The sequence below is a fragment of the Cydia strobilella genome, chromosome 8 (assembly GCF_947568885.1).
Source record: "Cydia strobilella chromosome 8, ilCydStro3.1, whole genome shotgun sequence".
NCBI lineage: Eukaryota > Metazoa > Arthropoda > Insecta > Lepidoptera > Tortricidae > Cydia > Cydia strobilella.
Window position 1 is genome coordinate 14,704,096 of NC_086048.1, and position 14,051 is coordinate 14,718,146.

Consider the following 14,051-nt stretch of genomic DNA (forward strand, 5'->3'; position numbering starts at 1 on the left):
TGGGCTTCTGTATTTGAAATATTCAAATCAAGTCTAAAGCCTTTGACATAAAATACTTTTTAGGTACCTAACTGTCACTTTTAAAAGGAATATGTATCAAACTTGATTTTTATCGGTATTGCTCGTAATGAAATCGCTCGTATTGCCATGTATTATGCTAATTCAACAATATTTGATGATCGAGAATAGCTAGTTAGACCAAGAAAAGTATGCAAACATTTTGACAGCACACGCAGTGCCTAAACTTCTAGGAAATAGATAAAGTATACATAACACTTTTTTCTTGGTTTAACTCTATAATAGTAAATTATTTTCTAATATTATTGATACACTTTTTGTGAATTTATAAATTATTGGGAATCGTATAAACAGTAATCATTTTATTATTTACGTAACCGGGACCTAATCGCCTCCAACGTTGCGAGAACGGCAATGAGCAATGACAATGCTGTCCCATGATGACCCATGCTGTCATCTACGTTTCCCTGGTAAATTCTAAAGGACTCTCTTAGCTAGACGCTATGTACATTTCACACTGAAGTCCACACCGCGGCGCACACTCAGGTAGCGTTAGGATTCAGACTACACCAGCATTACTGCTGAACACTGTTGTTGTTGTTGTTGTTGTTATGTGTGTTGTTGTGTGTGTGTACTGGCGTAACATTGTTGAATGTAATGCTGCCGAGTAAAATGGAAAAAGTTACACTTCCGGCAGGATGTAACTTTTTCCATTTTTTCCTTTAATATAAAATTTGGAGTATCGCTCGCAGACGTATCTGCATGTTAAAAAAATTAACGTCAAATTGAATATAAATGACTCGATAAAAAAAATTGTTTGACGTGTCCTGCAGTAATCCTCATGACTTCGTGCGCGTATTGTACTTTATCGTTACTTACGCTAAGCGTCACAGGCACAATAAATATCAGTAAGCTAACTCACCTCTGATAATTATGTTGCTGGTTATGAATGAGCGGCTGCGTCGGCTGCGCCAGCAACAGGTGCTTCTGTTGTTGCTGCCGCTGCAGCATCTGCTTGCCGAACACCCCGTAGCCAAAACCGTAGATCTCGTCCTCCTCCTTGTCGGTCAGGCAGCTGGACGGCTGTTGAACATAAGACTGAATTGGTATGTTATAAAGTACTAGGTTAGATGCGTGGGTGAAGGTTAGTGGGTAGAAGCTTCTAAAATTTCATATGCCATTTTTGTTCAATTAGTTACTAGTCAAACAAGACTAGAAGCTAGCACGGCATTCAAACTTGAAACACTTGATTTTAATTTAATATTGATTTGGCATTACCGCAGAACAATTCGAACGGTCAGCAAAACCATTAGCTTAGCACACCTGCATTCCTATTTGTATGCAGAGGTGTTAAGCTAGTAACTTTGCTACCTGTATCGTGTATTTTTCTCGTACTTGTCCGAATGTCCGTACATGTAATGGGATGAGCGAGACGCACGATATCTAAATGATAATATATCATTCATAGATCATTCAGATGTCAGTGTACGTTCGAATAGGTCTGTCGATCGCACCAATATAAGTCAGTCAACATACGATACGAGCGTACACGGTCGACGCTGACGCGGACCGCCATACATTGGTTAAACAAATGTATGCCGATTTTTTTTAACAAATGTAGGGCGGTCGGCATCAGCGTCGAGCGTGCACGCTCGGGGTTTGCGTTCCGTGGCCAACAGAGAGTAAATCAAATCAAGAATTTTTAAGTTCGAATACTAGTCCCAAACTTCAGTTATGGATCCTGAGAAGGAAAATAAAATGTCGGCTTGTGAAATTATAGCATGCTAAAGTATTCATAAAACTACAGAGTTAGAGGAGGCTTTTATTTTATTAGACAGTACGAGGTTACGTGCAATGATGGTTAGTGGAGTGAGAACCAATTAAATACGTATTGTTATAAATGACTAGTCTAAAACTAAATGGGAATTTCATTATCAGGGATGGTAATATTTCAGTAGGCAATTTCAGGATGTAACAAAAGATGCTACGAACAGTAGTAGAAAACTATTATGTCATACTTTTGATAAACATTTGAGTAAGTTAATATGTAAGAATACAAACCCTTAATTTGCAGTAACCGCGACATGTTGAACCTTAAAACACATACGTATTTCCCGAGTATTTCCCTGGTACAGACTGGTCGTCAACTCATTGAGCGCCAGCGACCCCAGGCCCGCCCAGGACCCTCATACATAATTCTGTCTCCGTAGAGATGTAACTTACCGAATCGACATCGTTTGACATGAACGAAAACCGGCTGACGAATAAAAACGGCCAAGATTATGCAAAAGAAAGCCCAGATAAAAAATAAACTCACCGAGTATTTCCCCGGTACATAAATCGGCTGCGACAGACTGGTCGTCAGATTGTTCAACGCTAGCGACCCAGGGCTGGCTGACGGCGGGGTCTGCGGGGTCCCAGGCCCGCCCAGGACCCGCATCCGAGGAGACATCTCTTCCCACTCGTGTCTCCGTAACTCCTCAAGGTGGTCGAGGACATCCCCGTAGTGCGTGGAGAAGAGGTCTGCGTAGCGGGACGCTAGGCCTTCGAGGTAGCCCCGGTCACCATCCTGGAAAAAAAAAATTGTAAGCATACTGGTCATCTACAATGCGCTCTGATTTTTTTTTAGCTAACATCTGATGAGGATGATCATCATGTGACCTTATCCCTATATTTTTTTGTAGGTACTAAAATATACTATTTATTAGCTTATCATGTAACATTTACGTAATTACCAAAATTAATAAGGTTGCCAAGAGTATTACCTAAAGTAAATGTATTCATATACCTATGTATAATATTATATATGTTTTTAGAGATAAGTACAGACCGCCGTGCATTGTGGGGCACAGTTTCGACTGCCTCCACAGTGCGCGGCCGGCTGGGGTCGCGTGCGCGTGCGGATGTGCCGAGCTCCAGGTGGTGGAACAATACAAGTACTTGGGCTTGCTTATAGATTATAAGTTCTCGTGGCAGCCACATGTAAATGGCTTATGCAATAAACTAAGAGCAGTACTTGCAAAATTCCACCATCTGAAGTTCGTTTTAAATAGGGCTACTATGTATGCAGTGTACTATGCTCTAGTGGACTCACTTTTGTCGTATGGGCTGTCAAGCTACGGCCGTACATTTAAAACGTATCTAGATAAGATAAAGGCATTGCAGATTAGATTCATGAAATTAATGGTTAACGAAAAAACTAAATTTAAATGTAAAAGTACTACCTATGAACAACTCTTCTTAGAATGTAAAATTTTAACAGTCCATGAACAAGTCACATTATTATTAGCTTTGGAACAAATGTGTAATGATGAGTTTAAAATACCTATTGTCAACCAAAGGTTAACGAGAAACAGAGATAGTAATAAATTGCTGGTACCTAGGTTTACGAATTACTTTGGCCAAAGATGTAGAAAATATTTAATCCCTATGATCTGTAACGAGTTGCCGTCGGATTTAAAGACCACAAGGATGACAAAACAAACATTTAAAAAGAAATTAAGTTACTTTTTATTAAATAAAATAAAGGGTCAAATACATTACAATACATAACCCTTATAATACATTACATTTGTAAACTGTACGCTCAGATTGGAAAGTTAACCCCTTACTTCATGTCAAAAATAAAATAAGTATTTGGTTAAAAGTAAACTTTAATAGCTAAAAACATAACAACCATATAAGGCTGCGCATGCAGTAAAGGGTTAAGTAGGTAAGTCTAGGTTTAAGATAAAGTTAAGTTGCATATCAACAGCTAACACAAACGCAAAGGAGCCTCGTCTGCCAACAAACCACTGTGTGGTTTGGCAGAAGAAAATATGTATTTAGTTGTAAGTAAGATCTTTGAATAAACGTTTATTTTTTATTTTTATTTTTTTATACATTCGCAATTTCTGAGCAATAAAGGAAATTTCATTAAATCTGCAAAAAAAATTACATGAAACAAGTAGTATGAAGTAACCACCGATACCTTTTCAGATCCAATTAAATACTTTAAGGTGGTTCGATTTTCATACAAAATTCATGTTCTATTCATACTAGCTCCTAATGTCGAGCATGGAATAAAGTTCCGGAAGCTCAAGCAATTACTACCAACACGGAGAAATTAACAAACTGTAAAAAGCCAGTAATTAGCAATACCTAGAGACCTATCTGACTGAAATAATTCCTTTCTTCCACGCAATTTCCGCTTGAAACCCGAAAAAAAGGGGCAAAACGTTAACGGAGGCAATTAAGGATCAAGGTCTGAGTTATAGGAGGGATTTTAAAATTGAGAATGTTTGACTGCTCATAATGAACTCGTCGACCTAACTAAGTACGCTTTATTGGCTACACGTGAATAAATAATATTTAACATAAATAAAAAATCAAGTCACTCGATCTAATTGGCTGGATGGAATGGCACGAAACGCTTTTATTCCAGCAATTAATAATACTATTAAACGTGAGAAACTCACTGAAACTAAACACCTACGCCTGACCAATTAAAAGAGGCAAAAGAGCAATTACCGCGCCCTAATAAGAAAACGCTACACTTGGTACACAAGTTAAAACAAATATGAATCGAGAGAACTGACCGCGAGGGGAAGCCGCAAGGAAACTAAAATAAACAGTCGAAATAATCTCAGCGCAAACGCAAACGAACTCTTTCATTAAGACCTTGGCTTCCTCCAACAGACTCCCTATTTTGAACCGTTTCGTAGATCACACATGGTCCTCATATTATTTTATTCGTATTGCACGCCTTGAACCGTAGGTACAACTTATTCAGTAGCAGTATATAATTTTGTACAAACACACCCCATTTTTAACCCTGGAATTACATTTTTGTTGATAGTTGTCATAAAAGAGTGAGGTAGGCATACAAAGGAAATTGACGCGCGTCCAGTTTCGCTCTCATGTGATATAAAATAATAATAACCCCGCGGGGGCAGCTTATGGCGAGCTTACGGTGAGTGGCGACTCCGCGGACCCCTATTCCAGAGGACACTTTCATCTGGCCCTCGTCTCTGCGCTTGCCTTGACTGGCCGGCCAGAGTGAAGTCGCAAGAGCGGGACCTATGCTCCAGGTTCGAGTTTTGCTTTTTTTTTGATAATGACTATACTGTTTGGCCCAACTGGGGCCAGTTACAGTTTGTGGTATGAGTGAGATCAGTGTCTCGGCCTGCTGCCAAGAAAGAAAGGAGTGAGAGAAAGAGAGTATGGAAGAGTTTCGGGGTTGGCCCTATATAGCCCCTCAAAGCTTGGTCAGAGATAACAATTTCACTCTGTATGTAAGCACCAATTCCAATAAGTGACCACAAATTATTTTAGAACATCTATTAGAAAATAGTCTGTGGTCCTGGGAACCGAAGATGTGGACCGCGGGCGAATATTACTCAGTCCGGATAAACATTGCCTCCGTGGAAATATTTCGGTTTGCGCCTTTATCCGAGATGCTTGCGCAAATAAACCGAGAAATATTAAAAATATTTAGGCCGCTGATTTTCATTTGGCCGTGAATATAATGAGTTTGATAAAGTCGAGACCGTTTAGCTAGCTAGGGGTCGGAAAACCGCGGCTCGCGAGCTGCATGCGGCTCTTTGAAGGTATAATTGCGGCTCTTTAAGCCACATAAAAAAATTACATTTGAGATTTATTTATTTTTGGCTCTTTTGAGCTACATATTATTGCTGATTGTTGCTGGGCTTGGGTCTTTTTCTAAAAGGTCTATCGACCCCTGAGCTAGGGTAAAAATATTTTTCTTTGAGAGATTATTAAATATTCTACATATGTATGATAGTGAGTATAGGTTGGTAATCCCTTTTATAGTATTTTTCAAACTCGATGGGTATGCAAACAGGTGTCATTTCTATACAATTTTGCGAGATTTGGCGTTTTTAGGTTATAAATTATATGGAGATGACACCTGTCACCCTACCCATTGACTTCGAAAAATACTATAATTTTGTAAGAATACTATAAATTTGCGAAAGTAACTTTTGTCTGTCTCGCTGTTACCTCTTCACACCTAATTATTCTCGTAATTATTATTATTCACACTTAAGCTGCTGCGCTTTAGATAAAATTTGGTACGAAGATAGTAAGAGGTTCGGGAAAGGACATAGGATAGTTTTTATCAATTATCATCATTCCACGCAGGCAGAAGCTATTCATTTATAACTGCCCTTAGACCATTAGACACTGGTGGTGGAATCGTTGGATGATATACAACGAATAGGTTAGTAGCGTGTACGTGTACGGGCTCTGATTAAAAAGCAAAAGCTCTAATTATAAGAGCAAGAAACGACATTCACAAGTAAACATTCTGATAGGTTTCAATTTACAAAGGTCTAATGCCACTCAAAGAAAGGAGCATATCTAGGAGGATATAACCAAACGGAGTAGCCATTAACAAGCGTTTCGTCGAAAATAGTCGGCCAATGGTCATACACAATGTATGGACTGACGTTTATCTGACATGGATATTTTTACGTTACGTAATATACATTTGACGTTCCCCTCCCCCGCAAAAATCGGCAGACTTTTTTGTACAGAAAATTACAGACGTGGCGTCTCCGTTTGGTTATATCCTCCTAGGAGCATATGGAGCGAAAAACAGCTTGGCTCAAGTCACTGGCTACAAGATAATTGTTGGATGCCGCTGAGTAATGATAGGTACTTTACTTACTAGTTAGAGGTAATTTAATTGGATTCCCCGCCAGGTGAAAGAGATGGGTCTCACCTCATATCATTTTATTATCATAACGTTCACGGTTACTGTTATTTCCGCGTTCCCGTCTGCGTCAAGTGAAAATAGAATCGCAAATGCATCAATGGAGAACCGCACTTAGAATTCAACCAGCGGCCGCACATCGAGTCAAAGATGGCCGGGGGTTTATTTCCATTTTTAAATGAGAGCGGCTGAGAGCTTTGTCGGCTTGGAGTTTGTGCTCTGCGTTTTAAGTGGATTAAATCGCTCCACGCTCGTAAAACCGACAAGTGCTCGAGCTAAGAATTAAAGTAACGGTTCGACTTTTGCATGAGAAAGTGCTCGCGGGACCTCGCTTCGCACTCACTCCGCGCAATTTGATGCGGCAAGGGCTTATTGTTTTGGTGGAAATCCAGTTTGATTGAAAGCTTAGCTGAGAGTAGCTGCTTTGTGAATACTCAATGAAAGAAGTTCGCAACACTTTATTCGTAGGAGGGTTCTTAGTCTGATTGCTTATCATACAATACTGTCTTCATCAAGTACAATTGAAAACTAGCCACTGCTAATACTTTGCTTAAAATGCCCCTAGAATTGTCAGACTTAGTAAATTTAAGATTTCTTACTCAGACGAGTATGATGGAATACTTTCTCTTTCCCATGCAGGCAAACGTTCCTGAACGAAAAAACCAACATTAGGTATTTTGTGACTATAATACTTAAATACGGACATCACTTCATAATATCTTGTAGGTACTTCGTTGTTGCCTTCCAATGATTCTACAATAGAAGATTCTATTTGTAAATGTCTCTTTGAATTATATCGTAAATTAAATAAAAATATCATCACTCGAATACGGTTTTGTAAAAATATCAATAAATAGTCCATAACGCTTACAAGCATAGCGCGGTTGCTGTTCTTGAATTTTAATGTATTTTTAGGCCAAGTCCAGTCGTATAGCGAATAGAAACGAGTTCATTGGATGGTCTGCCAACGACAGCTGGAATGTTTACGAAAAACAAACCGAAGAAGAAAGGCAATTCAAGCGAAACAATAAAACCCAATGTCGCTGTTCGATTTCATCCAAATAGTTCAAATGGTTTTGAAATAGAAGTGTCCGTTTGGTATCTGCCTAAGGTTCCGGATAAAATGAACAGTCAACCGACTATATTTTACGGGACACTGAAAGGCCAATTGATGAAACACCAAACAAATGCGGCTGCGTAAAAATAACATCCGCGAAATGTGACTCGCTTCAGCAGCCCATTTCTCGGAACGTTTTTAATTAACCATACCTTTGTCGCCAATTGGACAATATCAGTCGGAATTGACAGCTGTTTCGAATTTTGAATTCAGCATCCGTAAGCAAATTATAGAACAAACAAGGAAGACAATTTTCGAGTATCCCGCGGAAAGAGTCAGAGCGGCGAAATAATCGATTCTGGCGGCGATGGGCCCCGAAACGTCCGTCTGCGCCATCGAACTTTACTTTAAAATGAGTATAAATTGCAAAACTTGGGAATTATTTGCGTCTCGCTTCCATGGCAATTTACTCCGTTTTTCCTGAGTTTCATTACAACAAGTTTAATTGAAGACCGCGTCCGGTACATAAATTTAAACTTTTGCCGTGCATTTAAATCTGCTTACGGTAGTTAGTTGTTCACGAATTAATGGCGGGTAAATGAGTTTCCAGTCCACTTTAAACTATTTAACATCATAAATAGGACTAGTTAGAGTGTTAATAGAATATTAACTTTTATTGTTATCTTGCGTATTAAAACGATTCGTTTTCGACAAGACTGAAGAAAATTGTGAATTATGCTGCAGATGCTTATAATGTCTTAACTATCTATTCGTATGCATCAATTATCATTAGTGATAATTGAACATTTTAGAAAAAGCTGCTCTTCCTATTTTTTTTTTTTTGCTATGTAATGCTTTTAACATCCAAGTACAACTCCTCTAATCCAAATCTGTATATGCTTACTATAAGTACCGTAAAATGGGGTGAGTAGGAGCAAAACTGACATTCAAACCTCGATAACATTTTATTTGTAACTGAATGGTGTAATATAATAAGTGATTGCGGGCGTTTGTATTTTAGTTTTTATTTTATTTTGGGTAGTTCCATTTCATAACTTTGACGATAAACAGGAAAAATTATCGCAATTGGGGTGAGATGGATTTTCATACAAATGTGATTTTGAAAGATTGTTGGATCGTTTTTTTTTATTATGAGTATTACTATAGCTCCATTTTAAATTGGAATACATTATTTTTTGTAGCAGTAGCCCTAAAAACCCATCTCACCCCCCCTTTCAAACCTTCTCTCCCCATACATAACCCAACTCTCCCTACTTACCCCATTTTACGGTACACGTTTTATACATAATATTGAATTATTATTATATTATTTAATAAGGTGCTCAGGTTCTCTCCGCAAGGAATGCGAAAGTACCTTTTATGTAGCAATTTAAATGTTAATAAGATTTAGCAGCAGGTAAGGGGACGTCAGCAAGAAGCAACGCCTCGTACCATGATTAATGCACATAATGATTTTATTATTGCATTAAGATACCGGTTTGGGTATTTATGGCCGTGTATATAAAATAAAATATAAGACAGTGTTTAAGGTGCGTCGCGATAAAACAAAATTATTTTCAGTTTGATAAATGTTTAAACCGTAGAATCACGCAAGGATGAATGCATCCCACATTTTAGGCACCATGTGATCACCTTTCTCGACAAAACTGCGGGACCAAATTTTCATACTCTCATTAAGTATGACATAGGTATGCCAATTAACTGTCAGACAAGTAATATGGTCCATTGTCGTTACGAGCGTCACACAGTATTTTACAGTTGAATAGTTTTGTTTTCCAACGTAAGATAAACAAAAAAGGGCTTCGGCTATAGTCTCCATGCCCACTACGAGTTGGGGACTACACACCTTTGAATTTCTTCTCAGATGTATGCAACTTATGCAAGTTTCCTCACGATGTTTTCCTTCATCAAAAAGCTTGTAGTAAAAATCAAATGATATTCCGTACATAAGTTCCGAGAAAATAAATGGTATAAGTCAGGATTTAAACATTCGACCTCTGGATTGAAAGTTGGACGTCAGATCCACCGACCACCCCCGCTCCCAAACCCGTTCCGTGGTAGACAAATACAAACTTGTAAATAATTGCTGTTAAAAAATCTAGAATGAACATGTCATCTATTCATTAGTATAAGGCTACTTAACTATGCTCATCATGAGCAGATGCAACTTTTAAGGCCATGTCATAAAACAGGTCCCGGACGCTTTATTGTAAGTAGATGGCACACTCACGACAAAAGAAGGCCATAAAGAGTAAGTTGTGTTCGGGGACAATTATTATCACCTCGACTTTATGATGTCGTTTCGGGCAAAAGGTACTTTGTCGGATGTCAATAAGGCGATAATGGTATAGATGCAATTTGAAATCTTTGTGACAGTGGTAGCTTTTACTTGAGAACGTCGCCGGTTTTGGTGTAGCATTATAACGGTTATTGATGGACAGGTTATTGTTTATAATTATAGTTTAAACATTACAGTTAAATAATCTAGAGACATTTTAACGGTTGCGTCGTAAGATTAGGTACTGACAGTAGGCAATAAATATGACCTTGTGGGCAGTAAGTAATAAATAATACGAGAATTCCATAACAAATAAACAATTTATTCCTTAAACTTCCGTTAAGTCATTACTTATTGAGAATAAAGGTCAGGTAATCAAAATAAATACCTACTTACGTTACGTCTGTCTGCTCCCGCTATTTTTAGAGATCGTTTCCATTCGGATGTCAACTGCAGCTGCATTACTGTTGCGACATTACTGTCGGGGCGTAAATGTCGCCCCTGTATATGTCAATTTCCTCGGACTGAAAGTCATAATCACGGCAGTTATGCGGCGGCGAACGTCCCTCATTTTATTAATCAAGGCATTGACAGATACAGCGGCGACATAAACGCCGCACCAGTAATGTAGCAACAGTAATGCAGCTGCCATCCGAAAGTCACCTTTATGAAGCCCTATCACTTATGAAAATATTATTTGCTAGTCTTGTGCTTTAATTCCTTGCTTAACGCCTAATTAGGCCTGACAGTACATGACAGTCCAGCCAGTTGAACTAACTATTGTTCCGAGTTCACTGAACTGGAAATGCGTTAATTAAGGTTCCTGGGATGTTAAAAAGGAACTTGTAAACTTGATATCTAAGATCTTACTTGCACGTCTTTTACAAAATGTCATTAAAAATTTGAACTATAATAATTTAACTAAAACAAAAAGTATTATCTTGAAAATATTCTCCTTTACCTTAGATACACAATCGCACGGTTTGTTAAAATTATCATGAGTGCTTTGATATATCAGACATTTAAAGGACACTACTCAACTAAAAATATTTAAATGTTGCTTTTCTTATGTCATTTTAATTCCTTGTTGAACGAAACACGCCTATTACATGCACCTTACGTACCGTGGCGCGTCTTGTTACGCCCGTGACAGTCCGGACAGACGCTGAACTAGTACTATTGTGCTGAGTTTATTGAACTAGGACTGCGTTAATTGAGGTTCTTGGGACGATAACGAGTGGTACTACTATTTTTAGATTTGCTACCTTGATGAGATGATTCGTCCACACCGAGCAAATTCCTTGTTGGACATAACCCGCTCAGAGCAGGAACTCGTAAGATTGTGTGCAACCTTGATATCACTTAACAAGCTTGAAATTTACCTAAATCTTGCGATTCTTGTGATACTTATTCTTGTGTCATGTTAATTCCTTGTTTAAAAAGCCGCACCGTACGTACCGTGGCACGTCTTGTTACGCCTGTCCTGTGATAGTTCGGACAGACGCAGAACTAGTACTATTGTGCGGAGTTCAGTGAACTAGTAGGTAATGCGATAATTTAATTGGGACGATAACGAATACAAGGTACTATTTTTGACCGCGTGATACCTTGGTGAGATTCGTCCACACGTACTCACCGGGCATATTTTGTATGTTTGTCTAAAAGTAAAGCCTTCTTGACCAAAAAAACGTTCCGTAACAGGTTACTTGAAAAAAAAAACAAATTTAACGAGAAATATAAGACTTCTTACGTACATGGGGCTGCATTTATAAAATTACTTTTTTTAACAGTTTTGAAAGATTCACGGTTAGTTTCACGACTTATATCGACCGGGATATTGACCGTGATTACCTTTTGTATTATTTTGTATTACTTATTTTGTTAAATAGATATGCAAGGTATAAACCACACATCCCCTTCTTAAAGCTAAGCTTAAATCCACTACGGTGAACGCCTGCCGTGGAATCTCATGATACCCTGGGTCTTGTCACTCTGATTTTATCTAATAATGATGATATTCCATTTCGCAAGTGGACCACTTTCTGCGATGACAATGAGCGGCCGGACAATCCCATAGGTCAAACTTAAAACTGTCGTTTTATTAATCCATTAGAAAAATATCCTTAACTTCGCATATAGGTAACGCTATAAAACACAATAAAATAGGTGACGTTTGATAAATTTTTTATTCGCAAACTCCGCAATACCAATTCGGCCAGATCCGGCTGAATTCAAAACCAGTCCGGTTTGCAATCCCTACCGTGGATGTAAGTACACACAGCTTCAAAAGTGCATAACCACATGAATGACTTTTTTGTAGTTCAATTAATTTATAGTTCATATTTGATATCTCTCGTTCAATCAACGGCCATCATACTCAGTATTGTTAAAATTTCTCAGTAAATTGTATTTACCCGGTTCCCGAGATACAGGCTGCGCCTAGTTTGGGGCCGATGGATATTAACTTAATTGTAAAATCTAATTTATTATTTTTTGTTCAACCTGTGATGTCAACTTGTAAAATATTTGGTAAATAAACGATTTGAATTTGAAAAAAAAAAAAAAAAAAAAAAAATGAATTCCGCTCATACCGATTTTTCTTTCACAGCTCGCTGTACAATATAATAAATGCGTAGGTAGCATGTGCCTCTATAGTAATTTGAAATTTAATTTAAATTCAAAACAGATAAAAAACGTGCGGGTGCTAGCTTCCAAGTTTCAACGATCTGATTAATTGACTAATAAAACAGTTGATGATCCAACAGAACCCGTTAATTAGAATTTACTATTATAGAATCTCTAAAACAATTAAGTAGCCTGTAGGAACACGTAAAATATTCTTTACAGTCACTTGTAAATGAAATAAAACTATGAAAACGGATTATATCGCGTATATTGAATTTATAATACATCCCGACGTTTTTTTTTTTTTTTTTTTTTTTTTTTTTTTTTTTTTTTTTTTTTTTTTTTTTTTTTTTTTATCGCGTATATATATATATCTTTACTTGAAAAATAATTATAGTGTATAACTAGCCTTATGAACCGATTTTGCATGTACAACCAGCCTTAAAGTTTGTAGTCTATGATTGTTCATTATTTTAGTATGTGGGTATTTTTGCATTTTGTAATTTTTCCTCAGTCACCCGTTGACCACGAACGCTGTAAAGAGTTCGAAACGTCGGGATGTATTATAAATTCAATATACGCGATATAATCCGTTTTCATAGTTTTATTTCATGAGTAACTATCGCGGTAACCGAAGACAATATTATAGTCACTTGTAAAGTTTACAAGAGCTTAAGAGCGTTATTACAAACCGTATAACATCCGTGTCGTGGAAGTATAATGTAATATGTGCGGTCACACCCGCAGCAACTTACAGCAATGTTGTCAGAAGACTTTAGTGATAAGATTGATACGAACTACACTAGACCCAAAATGGCTGAAGTTACAGGAATATATAAAAGACAGGCAACTTTTGGAACCAAGAAACACAGATCAATATTTATCACTAGATCGAGCACTTAAGAAAATTATTTCTTAAAAATTGTAATATTACCCCGTGCGTCGCAACCTCGCAAGTCGCAACATTATGTGTGTCCTACAGCTACACCCTTGCGGCTGATACGCCAGCCAACGGTTTTACATTTTATTGATTTTTACGCACTTACAGCTCGTAGCGTTCGTAGACGCAACTTAACAGACGGGTGTCGTACACCGTACACGTGCTTTTACCTTTTAAACACCACGCCTAGGCACGTCATCGTAACCCTTGTAGAAAAATAGTACATTGTGCAACTAAGCCTACCTATGTGTACCTAAGTTAAATATTGCAAACGAGAGGATAGTTAAATCGCGACGGCTTTGGCGATCAAAGGGTTGACGTATGAGCGCTCAAAAGTTTATACTAAGCTTATTTCGTCGTCGTATAGGTATGCTTAGTAATACGGGATCTAGTGGGT

The 14,051-nt window shown here is 37.9% G+C and overlaps 1 protein-coding gene across 9 annotated transcripts in view; it reads right to left on the minus strand.

Moving 5' to 3' along the window:
- The window catches only part of LOC134743729 (uncharacterized), a 177,839-nt gene that overhangs the window by 28,653 nt on the left and 135,135 nt on the right, over window positions 1-14,051 (minus strand). For 7 of the 9 annotated variants that reach the window (XM_063677342.1, XM_063677347.1, XM_063677350.1 and 4 more), the window contains exons 2-3: window positions 2,336-2,587; window positions 941-1,116 (exon numbers count right to left, since the gene is read on the minus strand). In XM_063677342.1, coding sequence (XP_063533412.1) covers window positions 941-1,116; window positions 2,336-2,587 — 428 coding nt within the window. The remainder of the gene's footprint in view (window positions 1-940; window positions 1,117-2,335; window positions 2,588-14,051) is intronic. The other 2 variants (XM_063677344.1, XM_063677343.1) reach the window with 1 other exon arrangement.